At 31.9% G+C, this 26,746-nt stretch overlaps 2 protein-coding genes and 1 pseudogene across 2 annotated transcripts; 2 read left to right on the top strand and 1 right to left on the bottom strand.

Moving 5' to 3' along the window:
• The first annotated feature begins 3,197 nt into the window (after positions 1–3,197).
• On the top strand, positions 3,198–3,918 carry LOC127082867 (uncharacterized). Its single transcript, XM_051023099.1, has one exon. It carries the CDS (start codon positions 3,304–3,306, stop codon positions 3,811–3,813), a length of 510 nt encoding a protein of 169 aa, XP_050879056.1. The 5' UTR covers positions 3,198–3,303; the 3' UTR covers positions 3,814–3,918.
• Positions 3,919–8,242: 4,324 nt separating this feature from the next.
• Positions 8,243–9,554, bottom strand: LOC127081558 (F-box/FBD/LRR-repeat protein At4g26340-like). The gene is made up of 2 exons (XM_051021803.1): positions 8,856–9,554; positions 8,243–8,677 (listed from the first exon to the last, which is right to left on the bottom strand). Exons 1-2 carry the CDS (start codon positions 9,552–9,554, stop codon positions 8,243–8,245), a joined length of 1,134 nt encoding a protein of 377 aa, XP_050877760.1.
• Positions 9,555–20,013: 10,459 nt separating this feature from the next.
• LOC127081557 (uncharacterized) lies at positions 20,014–25,782 on the top strand (annotated as a pseudogene).
• The last annotated feature ends 964 nt before the right edge of the window (positions 25,783–26,746 follow it).

Raw genomic sequence — 26,746 nt, 5'->3', positions numbered from 1 at the left:
GTGATAGAATTGCAATATATCATATCATTTTAAATCTTGTAAACACGGACTAATAAATTATCATTATTTTAAAAATCATATGTACAAATTTACATGGTTGTCATCCAGAGCATTACATGAAATTTTTAAAGGATATACAAAGAATAACCTTAGTGAAGTTCAACCTTACTTGACTGCTCACAAAAGTCTTTTAAAGGAATAATTCCTTCGGATGAATGAAAAATTGTTGTTGACGGAGCATAACAAAACTTTCATAACTTAGTTTAATGAAAGCATTTCTAAAGAGAGTAGTGCATCAGATCTTCGTAAATGGTTGTCACGTATGCCTAAGTTTAATGTAATTACTTAGAGTGCATACGATATTTCTAAATATTCATTTTATACGAAATCAAATGATGATCGTAGTACCATGCAAAAATAATGGGGTTATGGTTGAGGCTGAGTCCATGTACTTTTCTAGATTCAAAGATAACAGTCTTGTACTAGCATCTAGGGCGTATTTTGGGGTCATTAATGAGATTTTGGAGATTGACTATGTTTCTTTTAAATTGTCTTTATTTAAGTGCAAGTGGATTGACAGTAATACTGGTATAGAAACCGGTGAATTGGGATTTACACGGGTTGATATTCGTAAGACAACTTATAATAACGAACCTTTCATCATGGCAATCCAAGTAAAACAAGTTTTTTATGTCACTGATCCTTCTAACACCAGATGGTCAATTGTTCTTCAAGGTAGACATCTTCGCGATAGTATTGATGAAAATCAAGATTTTAACTCTGAAACACCTTGTTTAGCAACACATGTACGTCAAACATCTGAAGAAAATGATTTAGAGGATATGCATGTTATTCGTCGTGATCATGAAGAGGGGATAACGAAATTTAAACATAGGTCAATTCAATCATGTTGGCAAGCAAATTTTGCATCACATCACATACACAGAACTCAAATCATATCAATTGTTCTTATTAGCACATATAGGTTATAGCTAGTAGCCTGAAGATATAATTAAGTATTACAGCTTAAGACACAAGCGGATGCAACACTGGTTTAACAAAGTGTTATTCTAGCAAAAACTTGAGACTCTTTGTATGACACTTAATTTTTAAGAAAACAAAAGTATTTCTATCAATGACCTGCACCCCTTCCTCTCCCGTGTTGAGACATGAATAGACTTGGAACTGTTTTCAAATTGGGAAATTTCACGTGATCAAAATCCCACATTTTTATGTTTACCAACTTAAGTATTTCAAGAGTCTTACACCTCATAATGGAATTGAACGGCCAGAAGACATGGTTTGTAATGGTGAACGGTGCAAGCAAAGAAGGGTAGAGGTTTAGTAGCATATCAATAGCAATATATATAGGGTTTTGTTCAGTTGTAATTCGTGTAAGATGACAAACCCTAATTAGGGTTTGTGTTAGAGTTTTAGTAGCCAGCGGCGTTGGAATTCATCGCGGGAGGCCGAAAGGACGAACTCGGGATGTCGTCCCATTAATATTCTGTTTTTTTTGTTTTTTTATTCACCCAACTTAAATATTTGTAGCTTATGTTAATTAAATTTTCGGAAGTTATATGACATGTTACGTGAATTTATTTAACTAATTAAACTTCAATTTTAATATTTTTTATTTATTTTTAGCATACAGGTATATGTTTATGTTATCAAATCATGGAACTGAAGGTGTGAAAAATAAAAGAAAGAGGGGGATTTGAATTTGATTTTACAAAACAAAAGTTTTTTACCAACTCAAGAATACCACTTAAATGTTAATAACAAAGAAATAAAAACACAATTATTTTTATCCTAATTCGCTTGAAACTCAAAGCTACTTCAATCCATCCGCCATGGTGATTTTGCCTTATATAAAAGAATTTAATCTACTATAATCAACAAATTATAATAACCGTCTTTGTCTTCTCAAGGATCCTACTATACCATAATCTTCTTAAGGACTCAAAGAATAATTCTTTTGGTTTTCTCAAGGATTCGACTATACCCTAGTCTCCTTAAGGAATCAAACAAACAGTTTGAATAATATTTTATGTGTTACAAGTTGCTTCTATACAAGTAGATTTTACAAAAATGATAAACAATTACCGAAAGAAAACTGTGTACAAAATTGATAGCTTTTCACAAAAAAACAGACTTGTCAATAATGTTGTAGAACTTGCAGCATTAAGTGTTCTTGTGTGTTCTCTTGTTTTTTTTTTCAAGTCTCCAAGTCTCACTTATATAGCATAAGAAAAGAGATCGTTGGAGGAAAAAATGGGGAAACCAAATAGAGCGTTTGTCCACTGTTGAATGGTGAAAGGAGTGATATTGCATATTGTCCTTCCCCACAAAATCAATGACATGTGTGATGTATAGTATTGTCTTTGCCCACGAACTTAGGTAGTGGAAAGAATATTTGACTTGTACTTTGTACTATTTGATCACGTGCCCATTTGATCTTATCTTTAAGTTCATTGGCTTATGATAAAAGTTGATGAAGCATGAAATGAAGAAACATAGAGCAAGATTCAAATACATCAAAATCTTTGGTCAGAATCTTGACATCATCAGTAGTTTGACTTAAGATCTTCAGTATCTTCAGAGTCTCCAGAATCTACAGTCAGAAAATATGAATCACTACGCCAAAAAGGTTTTTTAACAGCGCATCTTAGACAGCGCTTTTAAAAGAAAGCGCTGTCTAAGGTTAAAATAAAAATAAAACACGGAAAATGTTCTAAAAAAATAATGAAAGCGCTGTCTAAGGGGGGGTCTTAGACAGCGCTTTTAGAAAGCGCTGTCTAAGACCCCCCCTTAGACAGCGCTTTTAGAAAGCGCTTTTAAATATAGACCTTAGTCAGCGCTTTTGAGAAAGCGTTGTTTAAAGTCTTTCAATTAAAAAAAAATTAAAACCAAAAGCGCTGTCTAAGGTGGGGGTTTAGAAAGCGCTTTTGGAAAGCGCTGTCTAAGGCATATCTTAGAAAGCGCTTTCCACAAAAGCGCTGTCTAAGGTCTAATTAAAATTAAATTTCAGACTTCTATTTTCAGCTGTCATTTCTCCGCTTCATAAGAAGAATTAAATATTATTTATAAGCTTGCAACAAACAACCATATTTAATTTATATATTTTTGATTTATTTTAAACTTTTCCTAACCTACCAAAAGCATAAACATAAGAAGAATCTCCACCTTAATATCCACCGCATCTTCAAACAACAAAAACAAAAACAACCCAAAAATTGAACTCTTCTAAAGTGCCCCTTTAACCAAATTTACAAATCAAAATCAACTTTCGATTTCGCTACGATGTGTTCAATTAAATTGATGTTGATTTTGTTAATCTCTCTAACACTATCATCACCATCGTTGTCGTCGTCATCAACATCATCGCATGCATTGATTCAACAGAACAATCTATCAGCTTATGATCTTCTCATGGAATACGGTTTCCCGATGGGTCTTCTTCCAAAAGGCGCGATTGGGTACACGTTGAACAGAGAAACGGGGCAATTTTCAGTGTTCTTCGAAAAAAGTTGTAGTTTCACTATTGAAAGTTACACGCTTAGTTACAAGTCTACTATCTCTGGCGTGATTTCTGAGAATAAGCTTTATAAACTCAAGGGTATTTCCGTCAAGATTGTGATTTTGTGGCTCAGTATTGTGGAGGTTTCTCGGAGTGGTGATGATATTGATTTTTCTGTGGGTATTACTTCTGCTAGTTTTGGGGCTGAGAATTTCCTTGAATGCCCTCAGCGTGGATGCGGATTCGATTGCGATAATGATCTTCGTTTAAACGGTGACGTTTCTTCAATTTAGGTTTTTTTTTAATTGGGTAGTTGATACAATTTCGGAATGGGTTACTGAACTTTTCTGTATAAGATTTTAGATCTATCTTTTTATTTTTGTGGTATGCTTTTTTTAATTGAAATAAAATAATGATAGATGAATTTTATGAGGGTTATTTTGTTTCCCCTAGAGTGTGTGAATCATGACTATTATTTGGTGATTTGCATCATTCTATTGTCTTTTTGTCTTGAGCATATCTTTTTAGTAATTTATTTCTTGGCAAAATCTTTTTAGTTTTCTCTCTTTTTGGTTCATTAAGAAAGTGTGTGTATTTGATATTAGAAAATGTCAATGATTGCTGATGTTATTATCATGAGACGGATTAAACCCTCTATGAACATTGTTGTGGATACGTGTGTTTGTTTATGAGAGCTTAGTTTAGATTTATAAGGGTGGATGAGAAACATACCCCATGTGTCATAGAGTTATAGCTCATTTAACCGGTTGCATATGTCTGTGTCTGCTATAATGCACCCCACGTGTTTAGTTGAAATCCTTTATTGTAATATTATTAGTCTACCAGTCTTGTATTGCATTAAACCAAACAGTCAAAGGGTTTAAATTTTCAAACGAAACTCATCACACCAGCATCAATTAATTCCATGGTTTCATCATATTCCTGTTGTTTAGCTTCTTAATCCTACATAGTGTTATCAAATAGTGGCACAATGACCGCTATGGCAGATAAACAAGGTAGTTTTTAGACTCGCCACAATGGTAAATGTGGGCTGATATTGTGGGTTTTTAGACCCCCTGCAAATTCAAAGTGCATCAATAACTGTAATGATAAATAAGATTGGTATTGTTTGTTATGATATGTTGGATGTGCGGTCACTATTCCATGTAACATCATATGTAGTGGACCTCAATTTTTATGAATAAGGGAAGGGGAAAGTAAGAAAGTATGGTGTAGCTGTTGTAAAATTTGGCCACCAACTAATTTGATCACATATTCTCATAATTACTGATATTAATCCAGTAAAATAATAAATTGTTATATAAACATGAAGCGGAGAAAATTACTGTTATTAAGGATTTATCTGTCTTAGCACAAATTCTTTAGGATTCAAATGATGTAATGAGAAGAAAAAAATTAGGGGAATTGTTGGTTTTAGGGCATTATTGGTTTTAGGGCATTTCCCATTGTCAGCTGTATTTGTCGTCACCATACTATCGGATGGTTGGCAAGGGAAAAGTGCATAACGTTAGCGGAGTATTACTCCACACTAGAGAGCTCCCTGCTGGATGTTTGAAGGTATCAGTTGATATTGCAGTTGAGCCGAATGCAGCATTACCATATCCTAGCGATGATTCGGATGCAACAACGGTGCACGAAGCAGTAGGTTCGTTTGTTGCATGGCCGACAAACCTCATATGCGTAGGATATGAGGTATGCTTAAAACTTATGTTAACTTTAATGTGTATATTCAAAGTTTAAAATTTATGCTTAAAATTTTACTTACATATTTTCCTTGGTTATGTTAAATAGACTCCCACAAAATCCAAATCAAAAGATAATGCGATTCCACAGCATACCGAGTCCACCGTTTCAAGAAACGAGGTAATATACAATTATATGACATATATTCATGGAAGTTGTTACATTCTTAATTTGATCTAACTATTTATAAATCCGGTCTACTTTGTTTTATTAATTAAACAACTTATGTTAATGATGTTTACTTTATGTTAATCCGGTTTACTTTATGTTTCAAAAGAGGTGTTAATGATGTTTTTATATTAGGTTTTTGTATGACAAATTGATGCGCCCCAATGGTTTGGACGTGTCATTCGGATTCTTAGCACCCGTGACCGTCAACTTAGGTTTAATCTTAAGTAGACCGGATACCGTGACGGAGTACGTTCTTCGGATCCTCATGGACAATAAAGATGCGGAGAAGTTGTTTTTTATACCGTTTAATACCGGGTTAGCATTTCATTCTAAATTCATCTATTATAATTATTTTCCAAGTTACCATCTAACATTTGCCTAATCATTACAGTGGACATTGGTTGTTGCTCGCAATCAATCCTATCCGAGAAATTATGTATTATCTTGACTCGTTAGGAAATGATTGGACAACATACCCGGATATGAAGGTCCTAATTGACACGTAAGTGAGAATGTTCAAAAATTTTCTTAGTTTATGTGAATTGTTCTAATTGCTTCATTTTTATTTTATTAGCGTCCTACAAGCTTTTCGGGCCCAACGAGATATCCAAACCTCAAGGAGGGGCGCCAACTCCATTACATGGATTAAAGTGGCGGTATATTTTTAATTACCACATTTTTTATTATATTAGTGATGACACTTGATAAAAATTAGGATTTATAATCCATATTTTTTTTTTCATATGTAGTTTCCTCAACAACGTAATCAAATAGATTGCGGGTATTTCATGTTGAGGTTTATGCGAGATACTCTTGCTTTGGGCCGATTAAAGATTCCCACCGATGTATGTATTTCTAACTTATGAGTTATTTTTATATTTACACATATCTCATATAATTAAATAGTTGGAATTAATTCAAAATATGTTATATTATTATGTAGTACTTTGATGAATTCAAGTGTGCATTTTATACAAAGGATCAAGTGGACGAAATCAAAGAGGAGTGGTGTCAATTCATGATAAAGCTCAATGTTTGTTCATAAATTTGTGTAATTAATGTGTACATTTGTAGTATATGTTATGACTTGTAAATGTGTACATAAATTTGTATATATTTTGATACATTTAAGGCAAAATTGGTTTGAATTGGTATATATATATATATTTGTTAGCCAAAAATTGGTAGAAAAAAGGCCAAAATGGCATATATAAAATGTGATAATTGTCTGTCAAAATCTGGTTGAAAACAGGTAGAAATTCTGGTTTATAAACCTGGAAAAAATGTGGTTTAAAACAAAAGCTTCAAAAATTTTCGTATACCTTAGACAGCGCTTTTGTAAAAAGCGCTGTCTAAGGGGGGGATTAGAAAGCGCTTTAGGCAAAAGCGCTGTCTAAGGGGGGGGCTTAGACAGCGCTTTTTGAAAAGCGCTGTCTAAGGTATACCTAAAAAAATTAAAATAGGAGGGTCTTAGAAAGCGCTTTTGGCCAAAGCGCTGTCTAAGGGGGTGGGGCTTAGACAGCGCTTTTCAAAAGCGCTGTCTAAGATATACCTAAAAAATTTAAAATAAGAGGGTCTTATAAAGCGCTTTTGGCCAAAGCGTTGTCTAAGGGGGGGGGGGGCTTAGACAGCGATAAATTATGTGAGGAGCGACTGTATGAGAGAATATTAAAGGTTAATTCGTTATACAATGTTGGAAAGAAAACTCGTTTCACAATGGTGAAAGAAGTGAAACATGCGTTAATCAGTGGTTGTTTTACAATTGTGGTGGAAAAATATGAATGTGGGTAGTTCTACAAGTTGGGAAAAAGAATATGAAGTTGTTGTTGGTTAGAAAAAGAAGATGAAGTTTTTGTTGTTTGGAGAAAGAAGATGAAGTTTTTGTTGAAAATATCGTGACAATATTTATATGTGTTTTATGAATTTTGATTTTCAAAAAATAAGATTTAAAAATTAAAAAAATAATATAATAAATTTAATATGTTTAGCACTTAGTTACACAAATGTTAGAGACTTGGTTTTTTTATAGGCAAAAATAATATATAAAAAAGAGGACAATGGGTCCTCAACCCTTACAACACCATTAAATCACCAAAGACAAAAGCAACAGGAAAAACCATCCCATTCCAAATACAACTATGAAACTCAATCTTGAATTTGCTAGAACATAATTTTTTAAAATACAAAAACAAAGAGATTAAAGAAATCTGCTCCCCACATAAATCAATGTTTAACCTACCACACTGACGATCCCAATACCACACAGACGATCCCAAATCGATTGAGCCATATCACAATAATAGAAAAGATGGAAAAGAGTTTCGTCGGCATTAAAGCAAAAAGGACAACTAGAATTACCCAAATTAATATCTCTTCTTAATAAATTCAACTTTGCAGATAACATGTTCAATTAACATCCGAATTAAACATCACTCCAATACCACAAATGTCTCTCCACCGCAACGATTGCTTTTGCAGTGCTACAATACAACTTGTTATCTACTGTGCTGATGTGTATCTTAATTAGTAGGAAGTTGAAAATGCTGATGGTACATATTTTCCTAAAATATATTACAAAACTTGCTACAGAAACAATTTTTTTACTTTTCTTCATTTGATAAAATTACACTAAGGTTTCAAAAATATTCTTTTAACAGTGTCAAGAACAAACAAATTAATGGAAAACTAGACTTCTCTAAAATTTAGAAATTACACCCATAAAATTGCAATAATAAAGAAATATCAAATCTTTAGATATAAAATTACAGCATTCGACTGTTCTCCGAATTAATCGGAAATTGAATTAGATACCGAGTTTTCAAAAACAATTTCACACATTGTAGAGCCCTTTGTGAATGAAGATAATTCCGTTGTCATTTCGTGTTTTGCTTTTATATCTGCACAGTGATCATACTTAATTTTCATAGTCATCAGTATTTTCGAATTTTGCAAAATATACTTTGCAAATTGGAGCTCAGATTCAGTGCCTTTACAATATGCAAGACAGCATGTTCTCAGGTGCAATGAAAGACACTTTGGAACTATTGGTGGATCGGTCCAACTTTCGTCTTGATATTCACAACCATATATGATTAAACTTTGAAGTTTGTGGTATTGTTGAAGCATTTGTTGCAACCAATCCCACATATTAAAGAAAAATTTAAGTTTCACATGTGTCAGATTATGAAACATGGGAAGTTTACTACAACATTTCAATTGTGCCTGCATGAGTTACACAAGTGACAAGACAGTACATGAGAATTCTATATAACCAACTGCAGTCCCCGACACAACTGCAATTGCAACTCGTGCAAACATGTTCGCAACTGCAATTTAAAACTATGGACTACAGTTAAAAAAATCATGAATTTATAGAAAATTAAAATCTATATTGTCATACCTGTTCCATATGTAGACTCTCCACATCGCAAACCAAATGAAGAGGAATAATATAATCAGGACAAGAAATCTTTGCTCGGACTAAACTAGGTAACAAGCAATCAAACTCTTTTGCTGGAACACGCGAACCATTACGAAAACTTAAATATTTGGTTTCCAATTCCTCAAGTATATGACAACCAGAGAGAAGTTTAAGAAGCAATTCATGCCGTTCGAAAATCATTCTCTTTAAATGAAGAATTTTAAGAACAGGAAAATCCACTTGATGAGAAAAACCATTCACTATTATTCCTTTCAACTTAAGAACCTTAAGGGTCTTGCAACTAAGAATACTAGGTGGTAATTTCATGTCGCCGCTAATGTTAAGTTTCTCAATTCCTCTATTCATTACATAGGAAACATAGGAAACAAATAGAGTAACATCACATTGGGTTTGAATTGGACACCAGTAGTTGCAATTGAAACGAAACGAAAGGATTGGAAGTTCAATTTTTCGTAAGGGCATCAATTTGTGTATATAATATCCAAATGAGGCCATGTGTTTGAAGGATTTGCAGTCGAATTCGAGAGTGAGGACTGAAAGCCATAATGATTTCCATCTCTTAGAGAGGATGCTTGTGGTTGCAGCATGTTTCGTTGGAAGAAAAGAAAGAATGTGACAGAGAATTGAATCATGCAACTCACTGATTCTATCTGCCATTATCTCTGTCCTCAGCATCACATGCCGTAATTAGTTCAATCCTAATGTTTCAAATATGAAAAGGGTTTGTACTGAGTACACTTTATATTTAGGGTTTTAAAAAAATGTTATTTAGGTTTTTGTTATTGTTTCAAAACCAAACTAAAACTCATTAATTGGGCCTAAAATTATAGCCCTAAAATAATACCTTGCACCCTTATATTTTTTTAATGACTGTGTTACTTTTTAATTAAAATAAATAAAAATTTAAATTTTGATATTTTCTATTATATGTCTCAAATTCGTGTGAAACATTTAGACATGTTTTGGATGAGTTGTATACTAAAAAAATATATTTTTATTTTATGAGCTCCGTCTCAAATCCATAAGAAATATTAAAATCGATACAAAACTTTGAGAGATATTTTGGATAAAATAAAAAAATTAGTGTTTTGTTTTCATTTTTGTGAGTCTTGTCACAAATTTGTATGAAATATTGACACAAATTGTAACACCACAAATAACTCTACAATATTACTAAATCTCCGTGGAATTCCCTATCTTAGGTGTTTGATTTGATGGTGCTTGGAGGTGGGAATTTGGTCTCAATTTAGTGGATATTTCCTAGATTTCATGATAACGTTTTCACTTCACCCACCAAAAAAAACCGAGATATAATTCCAAAAACCACCATTTTTTTATTTTTAAAATACCATATATTCCCTCAGATATTGAATATAACCAAACCAAAAAGTAATCCAAGATATGCTTCAAATCCCAACAAAAAAAACTTTAAGTATTATTTCTTTAAAAATGGAGCAGAACAGCCACATCAACTCAAAATACAAAATCCTAAGAAAATGCAAAATCCCAACAAAACATGTAACTACATAATAAAAACATTCAAAATCTCGGGCCTGTAACCAATTATAACCGACATAAAAAATAAACTATATTCAACGGTAATCGGCTAACATCAGATGTCAGTTACACCCTCAAATACTTACATCTCAAACTATGTGTTGATCAACATATTGTTCTTGAAAATAAGAATATTCGGTTATAAGAATCTCTACATGTGTCTTGTGTAATTCATGCCGATAATATTGGTACAGTGTTCTAAACTTCCCAACACATGTAGAACTTAAAATTTTCCCTATATTTTGGGATAATATACGGGATTGGTTCCTAAAAATGCTTGAACAATGCCACAAACTTCAAAGCTTAATCATACATGTTTTGACGATGTTTCAATTTTATATATTTTTTTTTTCATTTTTAAGTATAATTTCATGTATTTAAATGTTTGAAATACAGAAATTTATGAAATTGTTTGAAGGATCCACCCATAGTTCCAATTTGCAAAATACATTTTGCAAAATTCAAAAGTTCTAAAGACTATGAAAAATAAGTATAGCTACTATGCAGATATTCTGAATTATCTTCATTAGCAAAGGGCTCTACAAGGTGTAAAGTTGTTTTTTGAAAACTCGATATCTGATTCTATGACCGATTAATCCAAAGAAACAGTCATACCGCCCACTTGCGGAGATCATGATTGAAACTATACTCAAACAATCTTCGTGTCTTATGGTATTCAAACTTAAAACCTTAAGAAGAACAATACTATGGTTTTAAATTACGGCTGCAGTCGCGAGTATAGCTGGGGTCATTGCGGTTGTTGTGATGCACATTGTGGTCGTTACGGGAGAATTTCTATTGATATGTGTTTGAAATGCACATTTGAAAAATATTTTAAGATTTTTCATTACATTAAAATTAAATTGAGTTTTAAGGTTTTGATATTGGGAGTTTTTATGAAAATAACATTGAGAAATTATCTCATACGGTTCCTAATGCAATCGGATGTGCGATTTTAAATTAAAAAATCACACCACAACTGCAATCCAAAACAATTGAAGAAGTTACCGCATTAACAATATTGTTTGATTGATGATAGCTACAATATGTTTGCAACAAAGCTCTACCTTTTACATTTAACTAGAATATAACGGTTGATCTATAATATATTAATGTCACTCTATATGAAATTTTAAACTTTATCAAAATTTTAGATTTTTTGTATTGAGTAATTTTTAAATAATTATATTTGAATAATTATTATATGTAGTTTAATAAATACATATTTGAAAAAAGATTGAATTTTAAAAGTAATAGAGAAAATTAATTGATTATTTTGATAGAATTTTTTTCCGAGTGAATTTATGTGAATAACTATTATATGAGTTTATTAGGACATTTGAGAATAACTTAAATTTTAAGGAGTAATAAAAAAGATTGATGTAATTGTAAACAATATAAGAATTATACTAAAATTTATCAATTAGTTTGTATCTTAAAAATTTAATGATTGAATAATAGATAATAGAACAACTTCATGGTTAAATTTTTAATATAGTTTAATTTATTTTTATTCAAAGAGAATAATTGATTTATTGGCAATTATAAAGCAATAATAATTGTACTAAAATATAATGAAAAAACACTTTCAAAATTTTTAATATTACATTAATTGTTGAGTTAGAAATTGGAATTGTAGATAATTATCATCAATAATAAGTAAGAAATATAATTTCAAAATTTCTAATAGTCCTTAATTATAGGTTGAAGATTTAGATTGATAGATAATTAGTAAATAGTGAGAAATTGATATTCAATTTGATTTTTTTAATATGATACTAACTATAAAATTAAAATTTTGATTGGTAGATAATGTCATTAATATTGTAAAATGGAGCTTCCTTTTGATTTAGAGTCATAATTTGGATTGATAAATAATTAAAATAGTGAGAAATAAATTTTAATTTTTTAATAAGTCATTAATTATTAAATATGAATGTAGAATGATAGATTATTATTAGCCACAATTAGAAAGAAATAAAAAATAAAACTTCATAACAATTGAAATGAAAATTAAATATTATCTATATACACTAATTATTGTATTGTTAGAAATAAAAATTAGATATTATCTATATGCACTAATTATAGTATTGTTAAAAATAGTTTGTCTAAAGGAATAAAATATTTTTTATAAATAATAAAAACATCAACTACTTCATATAGCTAAACCACAAAAATGTTTTAAAATAGAAGGAAGGAAATTAAACCAAAGAATAACTTCGTAACAATTAAATTGAAATTAAATATTATTGGTATGATTATATTCGAAAGAGATTGTAAGAGAAAGAAGGAAACTAAACAAAAAAAAAAATCTAATTGGTATGGTTATATCTGGATGAAAACATGTGTATTATAGTTCAAAAAATTTGATGATCTAAATGATTATTATTCATAGAGACTATAAACTTTCAAATTGAAGACCTGTAAATTTATATGAACTTTGAAATTGAAGTAATTTCGTACTAAACTCTATTTAATACTCTAACTAACTCTACCATTTTACAATTTAATAAATTTGCCTCGACAACATAAAAATTGATTCAACTATATATTATATAAAATATAATTAAAAAATTGATTCAAATATATCAAAATACATTAAAAGAGAGTTTTTCATTGGGTAAGGTGATGTATGATATGAGTAATTTCCAATGGGTGAATTATTTTATGAATTTGAGATAAAAAGAGAATTTTGAAATCTTGAATTATGGTGTGGATTTGGAATAAGAGGTGGATTTCCAAAATATGAGGTGTTTTGTTGATTTGGGATACAAAGAGGACTTCATTGTTGGTGCAAAGGTAGAATATATGATGAATGGAAATATTCTTATTCAGAGAATGATGGCTACAAAAAGGATTAAAAGTTACAATGATTGACACCCTATTTATAAGCCTCTAACAAACTTAAATATGAATCAAATCTAATATTTAAATCTAATATCTAACAAACTTAAATATGAATCAAATCTAATATTTAAATCTAATATCTAACAAACTTAAATATGAATTAAATCTAATAATTAAATCTAATACCATCCCTTAATTCATATTCCATCAAAACTTGTAACACCAATTCCATCCCTTAATCTGAGAAATTGATCAGTCTTGATAGCTTTCGTCAGAACATCTGCCAACTGCTTCTGAGTGCTGCAGTGTACAACTTCTAACACTCCCCTCTGAACTTGATGTCTCAGAAAATGATACTTGGTCTCAATGTGCTTGCTTCTCCCATGCAACACTGGGTTTCTGGCAAGATTGTTTGCAGACTTGTTGTCAATCATCAGCTTCAGAGGTTTGTTTACTTTAATCTTCAGATCCTGCAATAGATTCAGAATCCACACAGCTTGGCATGCAGTAACAGCAATCTTACAATTCTTCAGATCAAATCTCTTCAGAAGTTCTAATTCATACTTGAGCTGATGCAAAATAATACCTTTCTCAGAGTATCTGAACTCCATCCCTAGAAAGTATGTCATTTTGCCTAGATCAGTCATTTCGAATTCATTCATCAGAACTTTCTTGAACTTGGCTATCTCCTGTTCAGAACTTCCAGTCAGCAGTATATCATCAACATATAAACATACCAGAGTCATATTTCCTTCAGAAGTATGCTGAACATAGACACCGTACTCCATCTCACATTTCTGAAAGCCTTGCTTCTTGAAAAAAGAATCAATCTTCTTATTCCAAGCTCTGGGCGCTTGTTTCAATCCATATAGAGCTTTGTATAATCTGTACACCATCCCTTCCTGATTCTTTTTCACAAATCCAGGAGGTTGTGACACGTAAACTTCTTCTTCTAATGGACCATTCAGAAATGCAGATTTTACATCTAAATGCATCAGAGGCCAATTCCTGTTAGCAGCTATTGCAATCACCATTCTGATTGTTTCATGTCTTGCTACAGGTGCAAACACTTCAGAGTAATCCAACCCAGGTTTCTGTAGAAATCCTCTGGCTACCAACCTTGCTTTATGTTTGCCAATTGAACCGTCTGGCTTTAACTTCTGCTTGAAAACCCATCTGACGCTGATGGCTTTCTTGTCTTTTGGAAGTTCTGTCAGCTTCCAAGTCTTGTTTCTCTCTATAGCATCAAGTTCTTCTTTCATGGCCTTCAACCAGAGCTTCTGCTTAAGAGCCTCTTCTGTACTTATGGGTTCAGAGTCTACTAACATGGCACACTGAATAACTTCTCCTTCAGAGTCTACTTCAGTGTCTTGCAGCATGTCAAATTCTGCATATCTTCTGGGGATGTTTCTGACTCTTTGTGGTCTCTGAGCTTGTTCAGAGTCTTCAACTTCAGAGTTTCTACCTTCAGATGGTTGACTTCCTCCAGAGCTTTGACCATCTTCAGGGTCTGGCATATTTCCAGAGTCTGAATTGCCACCAGAATCTGGATTACCATCAGAGTCTGGGTCATCAGAGTCTGGATCATCAGAGTCACCTTCATCTTCTGAGTCTTCTCCAGAGTCAGAATCACTATCAGAATCAGAATCAATATCAGAGTTTACTCCAGCCTCAGAAATTCTGAACTCTGACCTTTCTTCAGAGGTTCTAACATCAGAGTCAGATTGAGACTTATCCCAATTCCAAACTTCTGATTCCTTCACAATCACATCTCTGCTGAATTCAATTTTATTGGTTTCTGGACAATAGAGCTTGTATGCACCTGTACTGTGGTACCCTATCAGAATCATCACTTTGCTTCTATCATCCAGCTTCTGTCTTCTGGCTTCTGGAACATGTTTATAGCAAACAGAACCAAACACCTTCAGATGACTAACACTTTGCTTATCTCCAGTCCACTTCTGTATTGGAACTATTTCCTTCAACTTCTTCGTAGGACATCGGTTCAGTACATACGTTGCGGTGGCAACAGCTTCTCCCCAGAGCTTCTGAGGAAGCTTCTTCTCCTTTAGCATGCTTCTCACCATATCAAGCAAAGTTCGGTTTCTTCTTTCAGCAAGACCATTGTGTTGAGGGGTATAAGGAGCAGTAACCTCATGCTCAATTCCATTCTCCTCACAGAACTTCTGGAACTCTTTGGAGTTATACTCACCTCCACCGTCAGTTCTAAGAATCTTCAGCTTTTGACCACTCTGATTCTCAGCCTTCATTCTGAACTTCTTGAATTCATCAAACACCTCGTGTTTGAACTTAATAAGGGATACCCATGTCATTCTTGTGAATTCATCAACAAATAACACAAAGTATTTATTCCCTCCCATCGATGCTACTGGAAATGGACCACACACATCAGAATGTACAACTCCCAAGGCATGTTTTGCTCTTGGAGCAGTTTCTGACGCAAATGGCAATCGTGGTTGTTTTCCTTCCATACAAACTTTGCATGACTTTTCAGGCTTCTTAATTGCAGGAATTCCATGTACCAACTTCTTTGAATTCAGATGTTTTAAGCTTCTGAAATTCAAATGACCAAATCTTCTGTGCCACAGCTCACTCTCCTTCTCAGCACTTGTTGCACTAAGACATTCTGAGTCTGCAGTTCTGACATTCACCTTGAATGTTCTATTCCTTCCCTGTTCTGACTCCATAATCAACTTCTGATTGCAGTCATACAACTTCAGAAGATTGTCTTTCATGGTAACTGAAAAACCTTTCTCAATTAATTGTCCCACACTCATCAGATTGCTTCTGATGCCAGGTACATACCACACGTTCTGAATCAATGCTGTTTTCCCATTGTTCAGAGTCACTCTGACATTTCCCATACCTTCTGCATTAAGATATTTGTCATCAGCACATCTGATCTTTGTCCTCTTTTCAGAGTCAAAGTCAACCAGCCATTTCTTGTTTCCAGTAAGATGATTTGAACAGCCAGTGTCCATATACCACCAGTCTATCAGATCCATATCATCAGATTCAGAGGCCATCAATAGCACAGATTCGTCATCAGAACTTCTGGCTATATTTGCTTCTTCTGATTTTCTCTCCTTGTTTGACCAACAGTCTCTAGCAAAGTGACCAAACTTCTTACAGCAGTAACATTGGATTTTCTTCTTGTCATACTTCTCTTTTCCCTTCTGAGCATTTTTTTGTTTATCAGAGGTTGAGCTTTCTGACTTCTGACCACCATCAGATCTTCTCCTGGCTTCTGACTGCTTCTGATACCTCCTATCAGAAGTTGCTTTCAGAGCCTGCTGCTCTACTTCCCTTTCAGAAGTTCTCTCAGTCAAACGCAACTCTTGCGCTTCTAGACTGCTCTGCAGCTCTTCAATTCTCATGGTGCTCAGATCTTTGGAATGTTCTATTGCTACCACAATGTAATCAAATTGAGAGGTAAGGGATCTCAATACCTTCTCCATGATTGTTTCTTCAGAAAGAGTTTCTCCACACGCTTTCATCTCATTAGTGATCAGAATCACTCTGGAGATGTATTCAGAAACTTTCTCATTATTCTTTATGTTGAGATTCTCATATTGCTTTCTCAAGGACTGAAGCTTCCCCTTCTTCACTGATGCGTCACCACCATAACATCTAACCAGTGTGTCCCACGCAGCCTTTGCTGTCGTTGAATCTGCAATCTTCTCAAACACATTTACATCAACACATTGATGAATGAAGAACAATGCTTTCTGATCCTTCTTCCTTACTTCCTTCTGCGCGTTTTTCTGTTCATCCGTCGCATCTGCTGCTACCGGAACATAACCATCAGTGACAAGATCTAGAACATCTTGAGCACCGAACAGTACACGCATTTGGATCATCCAACGATTCCAGTTTTTACCGTCAAATACTGGAAGTTTGGTGTTCATGTTGCCGTTTCCGTTCATCTTTCTACCTTGCACAATACACTCAGATTTCTCACACAGTGTTTCCCAACCCACAGAATTAAAATTCTGATCAGATTTTGTTCAAGATTCAACACGAATCTAAGAATCAAAATCAAACACACAAGACCTCACGTTCACTCGTGTTTCCCGTGTTTCCCAATGAATCCGAACCGGAGCTCTAGATACCAATTGTTGGTGCAAAGGTAGAATATATGATGAATGGAAATATTCTTATTCAGAGAATGATGGCTACAAAAAGGATTAAAAGTTACAATGATTGACACCCTATTTATAAGCCTCTAACAAACTTAAATATGAATCAAATCTAATATTTAAATCTAATATCTAACAAACTTAAATATGAATCAAATCTAATATTTAAATCTAATATCTAACAAACTTAAATATGAATTAAATCTAATAATTCATAGAGACTATAAACTTTCAAATTGAAGACCTGTAAATTTATATGAACTTTGAAATTGAAGTAATTTCGTACTAAACTCTATTTAATACTCTAACTAACTCTACCATTTTACAATTTAATAAATTTGCCTCGACAACATAAAAATTGATTCAACTATATATTATATAAAATATAATTAAAAAATTGATTCAAATATATCAAAATACATTAAAAGAGAGTTTTTCATTGGGTAAGGTGATGTATGATATGAGTAATTTCCAATGGGTGAATTATTTTATGAATTTGAGATAAAAAGAGAATTTTGAAATCTTGAATTATGGTGTGGATTTGGAATAAGAGGTGGATTTCCAAAATATGAGGTGTTTTGTTGATTTGGGATACAAAGAGGACTTCCATCATTTTGCATAAAATTTGAGCATGTGTTATGTTGATTGAGGAAATGTGTACACATAAAAATTAAAATTAAATAAAATAAATTGGTCAAATTTAGACTAGATGTGAGTGAAAAATGTGATAAAATAAATTACCTATTTATACTACTAAAAAATATTACCGTTATTTTATTGTTGTTGCAATCTTATCATTCCAAAATGAAATCAATATCCTGAAATCAAATTAGTTATTATTATAGTTTTTTTTGCCAAATATTATCGTTGCTTGATTTTCTTTAAATGACAAAATGAATTTTTTTTAATAATAAATATTACCGTTATTTTATTGTTGTTGCAATCTTATCATTCCAAAATGAAATCAATATTCTGAAATCAAATTAATTATTATTGTAGTTCTTTTGCCAAATATTATTGTTACTTGATTTTCTTTAAATGACAAAATGAATTTTTTTAATAATAAATATACTTATTTTTTAAGTGGTCTTTCTGAGATGTCAAACCGAGAATATGAAAAGAGGGAGAAGTAATATGAAACGGTTTGATGAAAATTAGGGTTTTATTTAATTGAATAAATTGATATTATTATTATTATTAATATTGTTATTTATTAATATTTATTATCATCATTATTAATCCCATTTACCCACTTAATAACTCAAAATATTTCAAAACCACTATTCCAAAACCACTGACAATATTATACCATTTTAAATGTAATGGATACAGATATGCAACTTCCAATACACGTGTTTCAACCCTAAAAAATCAATATATCCACACCTTTCACTTCAATATTTTTTGCTTATATTTGAAGCAAACTTTCCCAAAAGTAACCATCATTAATGCTCTACTTTAACATCACATCAAACCTATATCTATCATACTTTTCAATAAAGATAGAAACCAAATTTGAATAATATAATATTAATTTTTTTGAAATCTAACAAATTTATTTCATTCCCCTATAAGATTACTAAAATACAATTTTAAATTAATTCCAGGTACAATATTCTGTTTGGATTCATATATTTTTTAAAAAAAAAATCATTATGTAATTGCAATTTTTATAAATTCATTCTGTACATTGACAATATTTTTTCTTAATACTGTTTTTTTCTTACATTGACAATATTTTTTCTTACCTATTTATACTACTAAAAAATATTACCGTTATTTTATTGTTGTTGCAATCTTATCATTCCAAAACGAAATCAATATCCTGAAATCAAATTAATTATTATTGTAGTTTTTTTGCCAAATATTATCGTTGCTTGATTTTCTTTAAATGAAATCAAATTAATTATTATTGTATTTTTTTTGCCAAATACTATCGTTGTTTGATTTTCTTTAAATGACAAATTGAATTTTTTTAATAATAAATATGAACCACTTAAATTGTAGGAGCGTATGTTTCTTTATGGACATTGCAAATGAGAGAACGTTGGAAAATCTCAAATATCCAAATGCTTCTGACACAGCAACATCGGTAAATGTGTAGGAACTTGGGAAAACTATAGATAAACATGCTCTAATGAAATCCCTTTAGGTTTTACGGCTATATTAATACATAGGCTGATGAAAAACTTTTCATTTCCCTATATTACACATATCCACATGTTATATAATTGTCAATTATTTTGGAGGGAACAGACGAATTTTCGTACCAAATATATATATATATATATATATATATATATATATATATATATATATATATATATATATATATATATATATATATAATGGCAATGTAAGTTATGTTTTTTATCGGGTGAACATTTGATATTTTTATTCACTATAAAATTATATATCTTTTGTTTTATTTATAATGATGAAGATATATAATATCTGTTATATATGTGTAATTTTTTCAGATGTATGATCAAGTATGATCATTTTGAATTATAGAGCCTGAGTGAGTACTATAATAGAAAATATTCAAAATGGTAGATGAAGAATTACATTTTAAAACTGTTTTGAGGAGGAAGAATGCTGCAAAAGCCAAAATTTATAGAAAGAGTGTTATTGATGACAAGAAATCTAAGAGGTTGAAAACTGCTCTAAAAGAAAACGGTACATTTGATAAAAGACGCGGCAATGACTCAACAGCTTTGAGGATACCACTATCAGAACTTTCGCCAAACATACTAAATGACAGTCGTGGTATAGCCAACGTTGAAGTAAGTCGTCAACTTCATTCGTCCTTAAAGACTAAGCCAAGTACCAATAATAATATCAGATCAAAAAGGATATCAAGCAGAAACATTACCAAATTAGGAGTTAACTTATCTAAGAGGTTTGACAATACATTTGCTGCAACAACATCAAATCAAGATCCAATACCAGAATTGCAACTCAATGAGCTTTTTGCATCTGATAGTGGAGACGATAATATGAATGATGAATCTGACGGTATATTCTTAATTATTTTTCATTTGAGTTAATTTATTTATGATATGTCATAGAATATTACAAAATTCTTAACACAATAAATGTTATGTCAAAAGGTTACAGTTCAACAACAAATTCAAGTTTTGATGAAGATGAAATGTCTAATGGAACAGATGCTATGGAAACTTTTGAAATTACATCAGGTATTTTAAAATGATTTACTATAAATAATATTTTATTATTATGAAATACAACTCATTTAACATATGAATTAAATACTATTGATGATCAGGAGGGTATTATGATATAGGGGATCCTGTCATTGAATGTCAATATTGTGGTGCAAATATGTGGTATTCGGAAAGGAAAAACAAATGTCGTCATGCGTCCAATCCTAAATTTTCCATGTGTTGTGGATCAGGAAAAGTTCAGTTACCTTTGTTAAAACCCGCTCCTAAAGTTCTACAACATCTGTTGTTTGACAACGAATCATGTGAATCAAAAAATTTCCAACAACAAATTCGAATGTACAACGTTATGTTTGTATTTACATCTCCCGGTGCGTAAGTGGACAATCGATTTAACAACGGTAGATGCCCTTCCAATTTTCGTATCCAAGGTCAATCATGTCACCGAATAGGATGCATGTTACCGATGCCAGGTCAAAATCCACGATTTGCACAACTATATGTTTATGACACTGAGAATGAAATTGAAAACAGAATGCATGGATTCAGGTTAGATATCTATTATTTTCCAAACTTTAAATTTATTTATTTAAGAAACTTGCAATAAACTGTTTCAACTCTTTTCATTATAGGTCAAAAAGTGGAGTTGATGTTAATATTGTGAGAAAACTATCTGAAATGTTATATGAACATAATGTTCATGCACAATCATTTCGCATGGCAAGGGACAGACTTTGTGAAGAAGGTGTTTTTGATTTAAAACTTCGTTTAATATCTGAACGAAGAAATGATGGAAGGATATATAATCAACCAACTGTATCCGAAGTAGCTGCTTTAATTGTTGGAGATGTCGACACTGCAGAAAAAAGAGACATTATAGTGCAAAAACAATGTGGCGAACTTCAAAGGTTAGATGAGTATCATACCAGTTATTTAGGATATTAGTACCCATTATTATTTCCATATGGTGAGGATGGATATAGACCTAATGTGAGGCACCGTGATAAAGGGACAAATATTCGCCACTTCACAGACATAACACAGTCAGAACAGAACAATAAAGATATTCCTTGGGAAGAAGCAACAAAGCGAAATCGACTTACAATAAGAGAGTGGTTGGCCTTTAGAATTCAATCAAGATCTAATGAAGCACAAACATTGTTGCGATCAAGGAGACTTTATCAACAATTTTTGGTAGACGGTTTTACAATGATGGAATCAGAAAGACTTAGGTGGCTTCGAAAGAATCAGTCAAAACTGAGGGTTGGCAAGTATCACAATTTGAATGAATATAATTCAAATGGAGAAACACACGGGTCAAACACAGGTAAGAGGGTTGTGCTACCTTCTTCATACGTTGGTAGTCGTAGATATATGGATCAACTATACTTTGACGGAATGGCAATATGCAGCTATGTCGGATTTCCAGATCTTTTCATTACATTCACATGTAACCCCAACTGGCCTGAAATTCAACGTTTGCTTGGTTCTGTTCATCTAAAAGCATCAGATCGTCCTGACATCATTTCAAGAGTCTTTAAAATGAAATTTGATGAGCTTTTGTCTGATCTCACAAAGAAAAGTCTATTGGGGAAAGTTCTTGCATGTGAGTAACTTATTCCATATTCAATTAATCGTATTGTTATTTTCAAATTTATCATTCGTGTGCTGACTATTGTATATATTTTATATATTTATTTTTATAGATATGTATACAATTGAGTTTCAAAAGAGAGGATTACCACATGCTCACATCTTAATTTTCCTCCATCCATCTAACAAATATCCAACTCCAAGTGATATTGATCGCATTATTTTAGCTGAAATACCTGACCAAGATACCAATGAAGAGTTGTATAATTTGGTTAAAACTCACATGATTCATGGCCCGTGTGGATTTGCAAATCGATCTTCACTGTGCATGAAAGATGGAAAATATTCTAAATATTTTCCAAAACAGTTTCAGCCCGAAACAATTGTTGATCAAGATGGGTTTCCGGTATATAGAAGAAGGGACAATGGACATACAATTCTTAAGAATGGAATTCAAGTCGATAACCGGAATGTTGTTCCATACAATGCAAAGTTGTTGACAAACTACCAAGCTCACATAAAAATCGAATGGTGCAATCAAAGTACATCGATTAAGTACTTATTCAAGTACATCAACAAAGGTTACGACAGAATCACCGCTGCCATTGTACCGAATGATGATGGAACTTCCAACCAGCCGTAGAATATTGACGAGATCAAACAGTATATTGATTGTAGGTACGTTTCTAATATATCACTTGAAATATGATGTCATGCAATTTATCTATTTCAACTAAAAGTGTGCAATTTTTCTTTACATGCATGGTGTAGAAAATTTTATATGTACACTATTTTGACTATATGTGTTATAATAAAATTTATATATTCTGTCTACAATAATCATTCTATTAATTTTAAATCCATTGCCTTTCATTATATTATTTGTAGGTACGTTTCTCCGAGTGAAGCATCTTGGAGGATATTCTCCTTTCCAATCCATGGTAGAAAACCAGCTGTTGAGAGACTGTACTTTCATTGTGAAGGTCAAAATTCGGTATATTACACTGATTTTGATCGTATCAATACAGTTCTGGAAAAACCAAGTGTAACTGAATCGATGTTTACATTATGGTTCGAAGCAAATTGCAAGTATCCTGAAGCACAAAATTTAACTTACAGCAAATTTGTTTCAAAATTTGTTTATGTTAAGAAAAAAAGAGAATGGAAACCCCGTCAAAAAGGTTACACAATTGGTAGGCTTATATGGGTTCCTCCAACAACTGGCGAATTGTACTATCTTAGATTGATGCTCACACATGTCAAAGGCCCCCGCAGTTATAATGATACAAAAACAGTGAATAACGTAAAATATGATACTTTCCGGGATGCCTGTTTTGCTATGGGTTTTATCGGCAATGATAGAGAATTCATTGCAGCTATTAAAGAGGCAAATCATTGGGGTTCAGGTCAATATTTGAGATTACTATTTGTTCACATGTTATTATCAGGCAGCATTAACAGGCCAAGACATGTATGGAGTAAAACATGTCATCTCTTAGCTGATGGAATACTATATGCTCAACAGCGAATTGCAAACAATAGAGGTATTATTTTTCCTATATTGTGAATTTTTATTATATTTATTTGTTTGATTCTTAAAAGTAAATTTGTTTTATAGTTTACACTTATAATTACTATTATATAAAGGTTTGAGGTTGTCGGATGAAGAGATAATGAATTTAACATTAATTGACATTGAACGAAATCTTCAAAGGAAGAGCCAAAGTCTAAAGGAATTTGCTGGAATGCCTTATCCAAGTGGATATGTGGTTGAGCAGTTGGGAAATAAGCTCATATACGAAGAGCGGAGTTACAATCCAGCCGAACAATTGCAAGAATACAATAATTTGTTCTTAAATCTTACAGGTAAATATGTTAAATGTTTGTAAGTTTTGTCATAATTTTATAAAGTTAACTTTTAAAGTATGATTTTATCTTACAATTTTTTTTAATGTATAATTAATTTATTCACTGCATGTTTGCTATGTATTTTTTTTAAATTAGATGAGCAAAGAGGTGTATTCAAGCGAATAATGGAAGTAGTAAACAATCAACAAGGAGGCGTATTTTTTTTGTATGGATACGGTGGCACAGGGAAAACCTACATGTGGAGAACTCTAGCTTCCTACATAAGATCAAAGAAACAAATTTGTTTAACTGTTGCTTCATCGGACATAGCTTCACTACTACTTCTAGGAGGTCGAACGACTCATTCAATGTTCAAGATTCCAATACCTACAATGGAGTCTTCTACATGTAATATCGACAAAGGTAGTGATCGTGCAGAGCTACTAAAAATGGCAAAGTTGATAATTTGGGATGAAGCTCCAATGGCACACAGATTTTGTTTTGAAGCGTTTGATAAAACCCTTAAAGACATAATGGGGCGTTCCAATTGTTCTGACAAATTATTCGGAGGGAAAGTAATTGTATTTGGTGGAGATTTTCGGCAAATATTACCAGTTGTACCAAGGGGCAGCCGTTCAGATATAATACATTCTACAATAAATTCATCATACATCTGGGATCATTGTGTTGTGCTGAAGCTTACAAAGAACACGCGACTCCAACAAGCCGACAATACTTCAAGTACATCTGAATTAGAATTGTTTTCTAATTGGATATTAAAAGTTGGCGATGGGAAATTGGAAGAACCTAACGATGGTTACACGGATATTCGTATTCCAAATGATTTCTTAATTTCTAACTATGATGATCCACTAGAAGCCATTGTTAGTGAAACATATCCGAATTTTCTTAACAATTACAAGAATCCAGAATTTTTGCAATCAAGAGCTATATTGGCAGGAACAATTGAAACGGTTGACATCATAAATCAATACGTTTTGGGATTCATACCAGGTATGCGTTATCCATTGTAAACATATTTATAGATACATTCATATATTTATATGTACTAACATAGATTTATAATAATAAAATTTCAAAAAATTTCCCAAAGGTGAAGAAAAGGAATATTTAAGTTCAGGTTCTGTAGACACTTTTGACGGTGAAGGAAATGAAGCTTTTGATGTTCTGATCCTGGAATTTTTGAATACACTTACAACTTCCGCTCTACCTAACCACAAGATTAAATTGAAGATTGGGACCCCTATTATGTTGCTTCGAAACATTGATCAACCTGAAGGTCTCTGCAATGGAACAAGGCTTATAGTTACAAGATTGGCAAACCACGTTATCGAGGCAAAGATTATATCTGGAAAGAATATTGGAGGGGTTATCTATATTCCAAGAATGGATATGACTCCAACACAATCTCCGTGGCCATTCAAAATGACTAGAAGGCAATTTCCCATAACTATATGTTATGCTATGACAATTAACAAATCTCAAGGTCAGTCATTGGATTATGTTGGATTGTATTTGCCTAGAAGTGTATTTAGTCATGGTCAACTATATGTTGCAATATCAAGGGTCAAAAGCAAAAAAGGGCTTAAGATATTAATCCATGACAAGGATAACCATCCATTGAATTCTACAACAAACGTCGTGTTCAAAGAAGTTTTTGAAAACTTATAGAACGTAAGTTTTTCATTAGTTATATTATATCAAGAAATGTCGTTGTTTATTATTAGAATTTTATTGAATGAGTTGTATAAAATATACATTATGTTTTAACATTTGTTTATATGGATGTAATTGTTTTTTACAGGGTAATGAATCATCACTTCCTAAAAGGTTGCGGTCAGGTTTTGTATAAACCCAGTTTTTTAAGGACCAAAGAATTGTACGAAGTTAAATCATTTTTGTTGTTGGACTTATTTCTCACAATTTTAACTAAAATTGTGAACCTTTTGTTTCAATATCTTTTGTTGCACTAAACCTTACTGTATCAATTGCAATTAATTTCAACATTTGGTAGTATTCATTACTATATTTTAAAACAAATGAGGTTCTGGTATTTCTTTTACATGGTTTATGTATTTTGGTTAAATAATCATTTATTATGAAGGTTAATATTTGCGTTTTTATACCTCAAATTAGTAACAGATTGGAAAATTTCATCCATTACTAAATAAATATATTTTTGTCTCTTATGTCCAAAATCTCAATGATAAATGGAATGTTTATTCATAACATTAACAATGGAATGTTTATTATATATCAATATACCAATAAATTGTAAAAATATTTTTGTATTATATTTTTTGATTATTTCCTTAATATAGTATACAAAAAAATTAAGCAAATTATATTACTATAAATTAATAATGTTTTACTTTATTATGTCCCAAACTGGAAAAAGTTATATGTGGAAATTTTTTGAACCCATTTATTGATCATTTAACATCCATTACATTAAAAAAAACTCTTATGCAATAAATTTGTGTACGTTGATCCAACCATATATATATATATATATATATATATATATATATATATATATATATATATATAAACAAAAAAATATATTATATTTTAATTTTTTTTAAATAAATTATTGCACTTGCGCGACCCGTGCGAACGCACGGGTCCTTTACTA

The sequence above is a fragment of the Lathyrus oleraceus genome, chromosome 5 (assembly GCF_024323335.1).
Source record: "Lathyrus oleraceus cultivar Zhongwan6 chromosome 5, CAAS_Psat_ZW6_1.0, whole genome shotgun sequence".
NCBI lineage: Eukaryota > Viridiplantae > Streptophyta > Magnoliopsida > Fabales > Fabaceae > Lathyrus > Lathyrus oleraceus.
The sequence above is the reverse complement of the archived record's forward strand: the minus strand, read 5'-3'. Positions and strand labels throughout refer to the sequence as shown.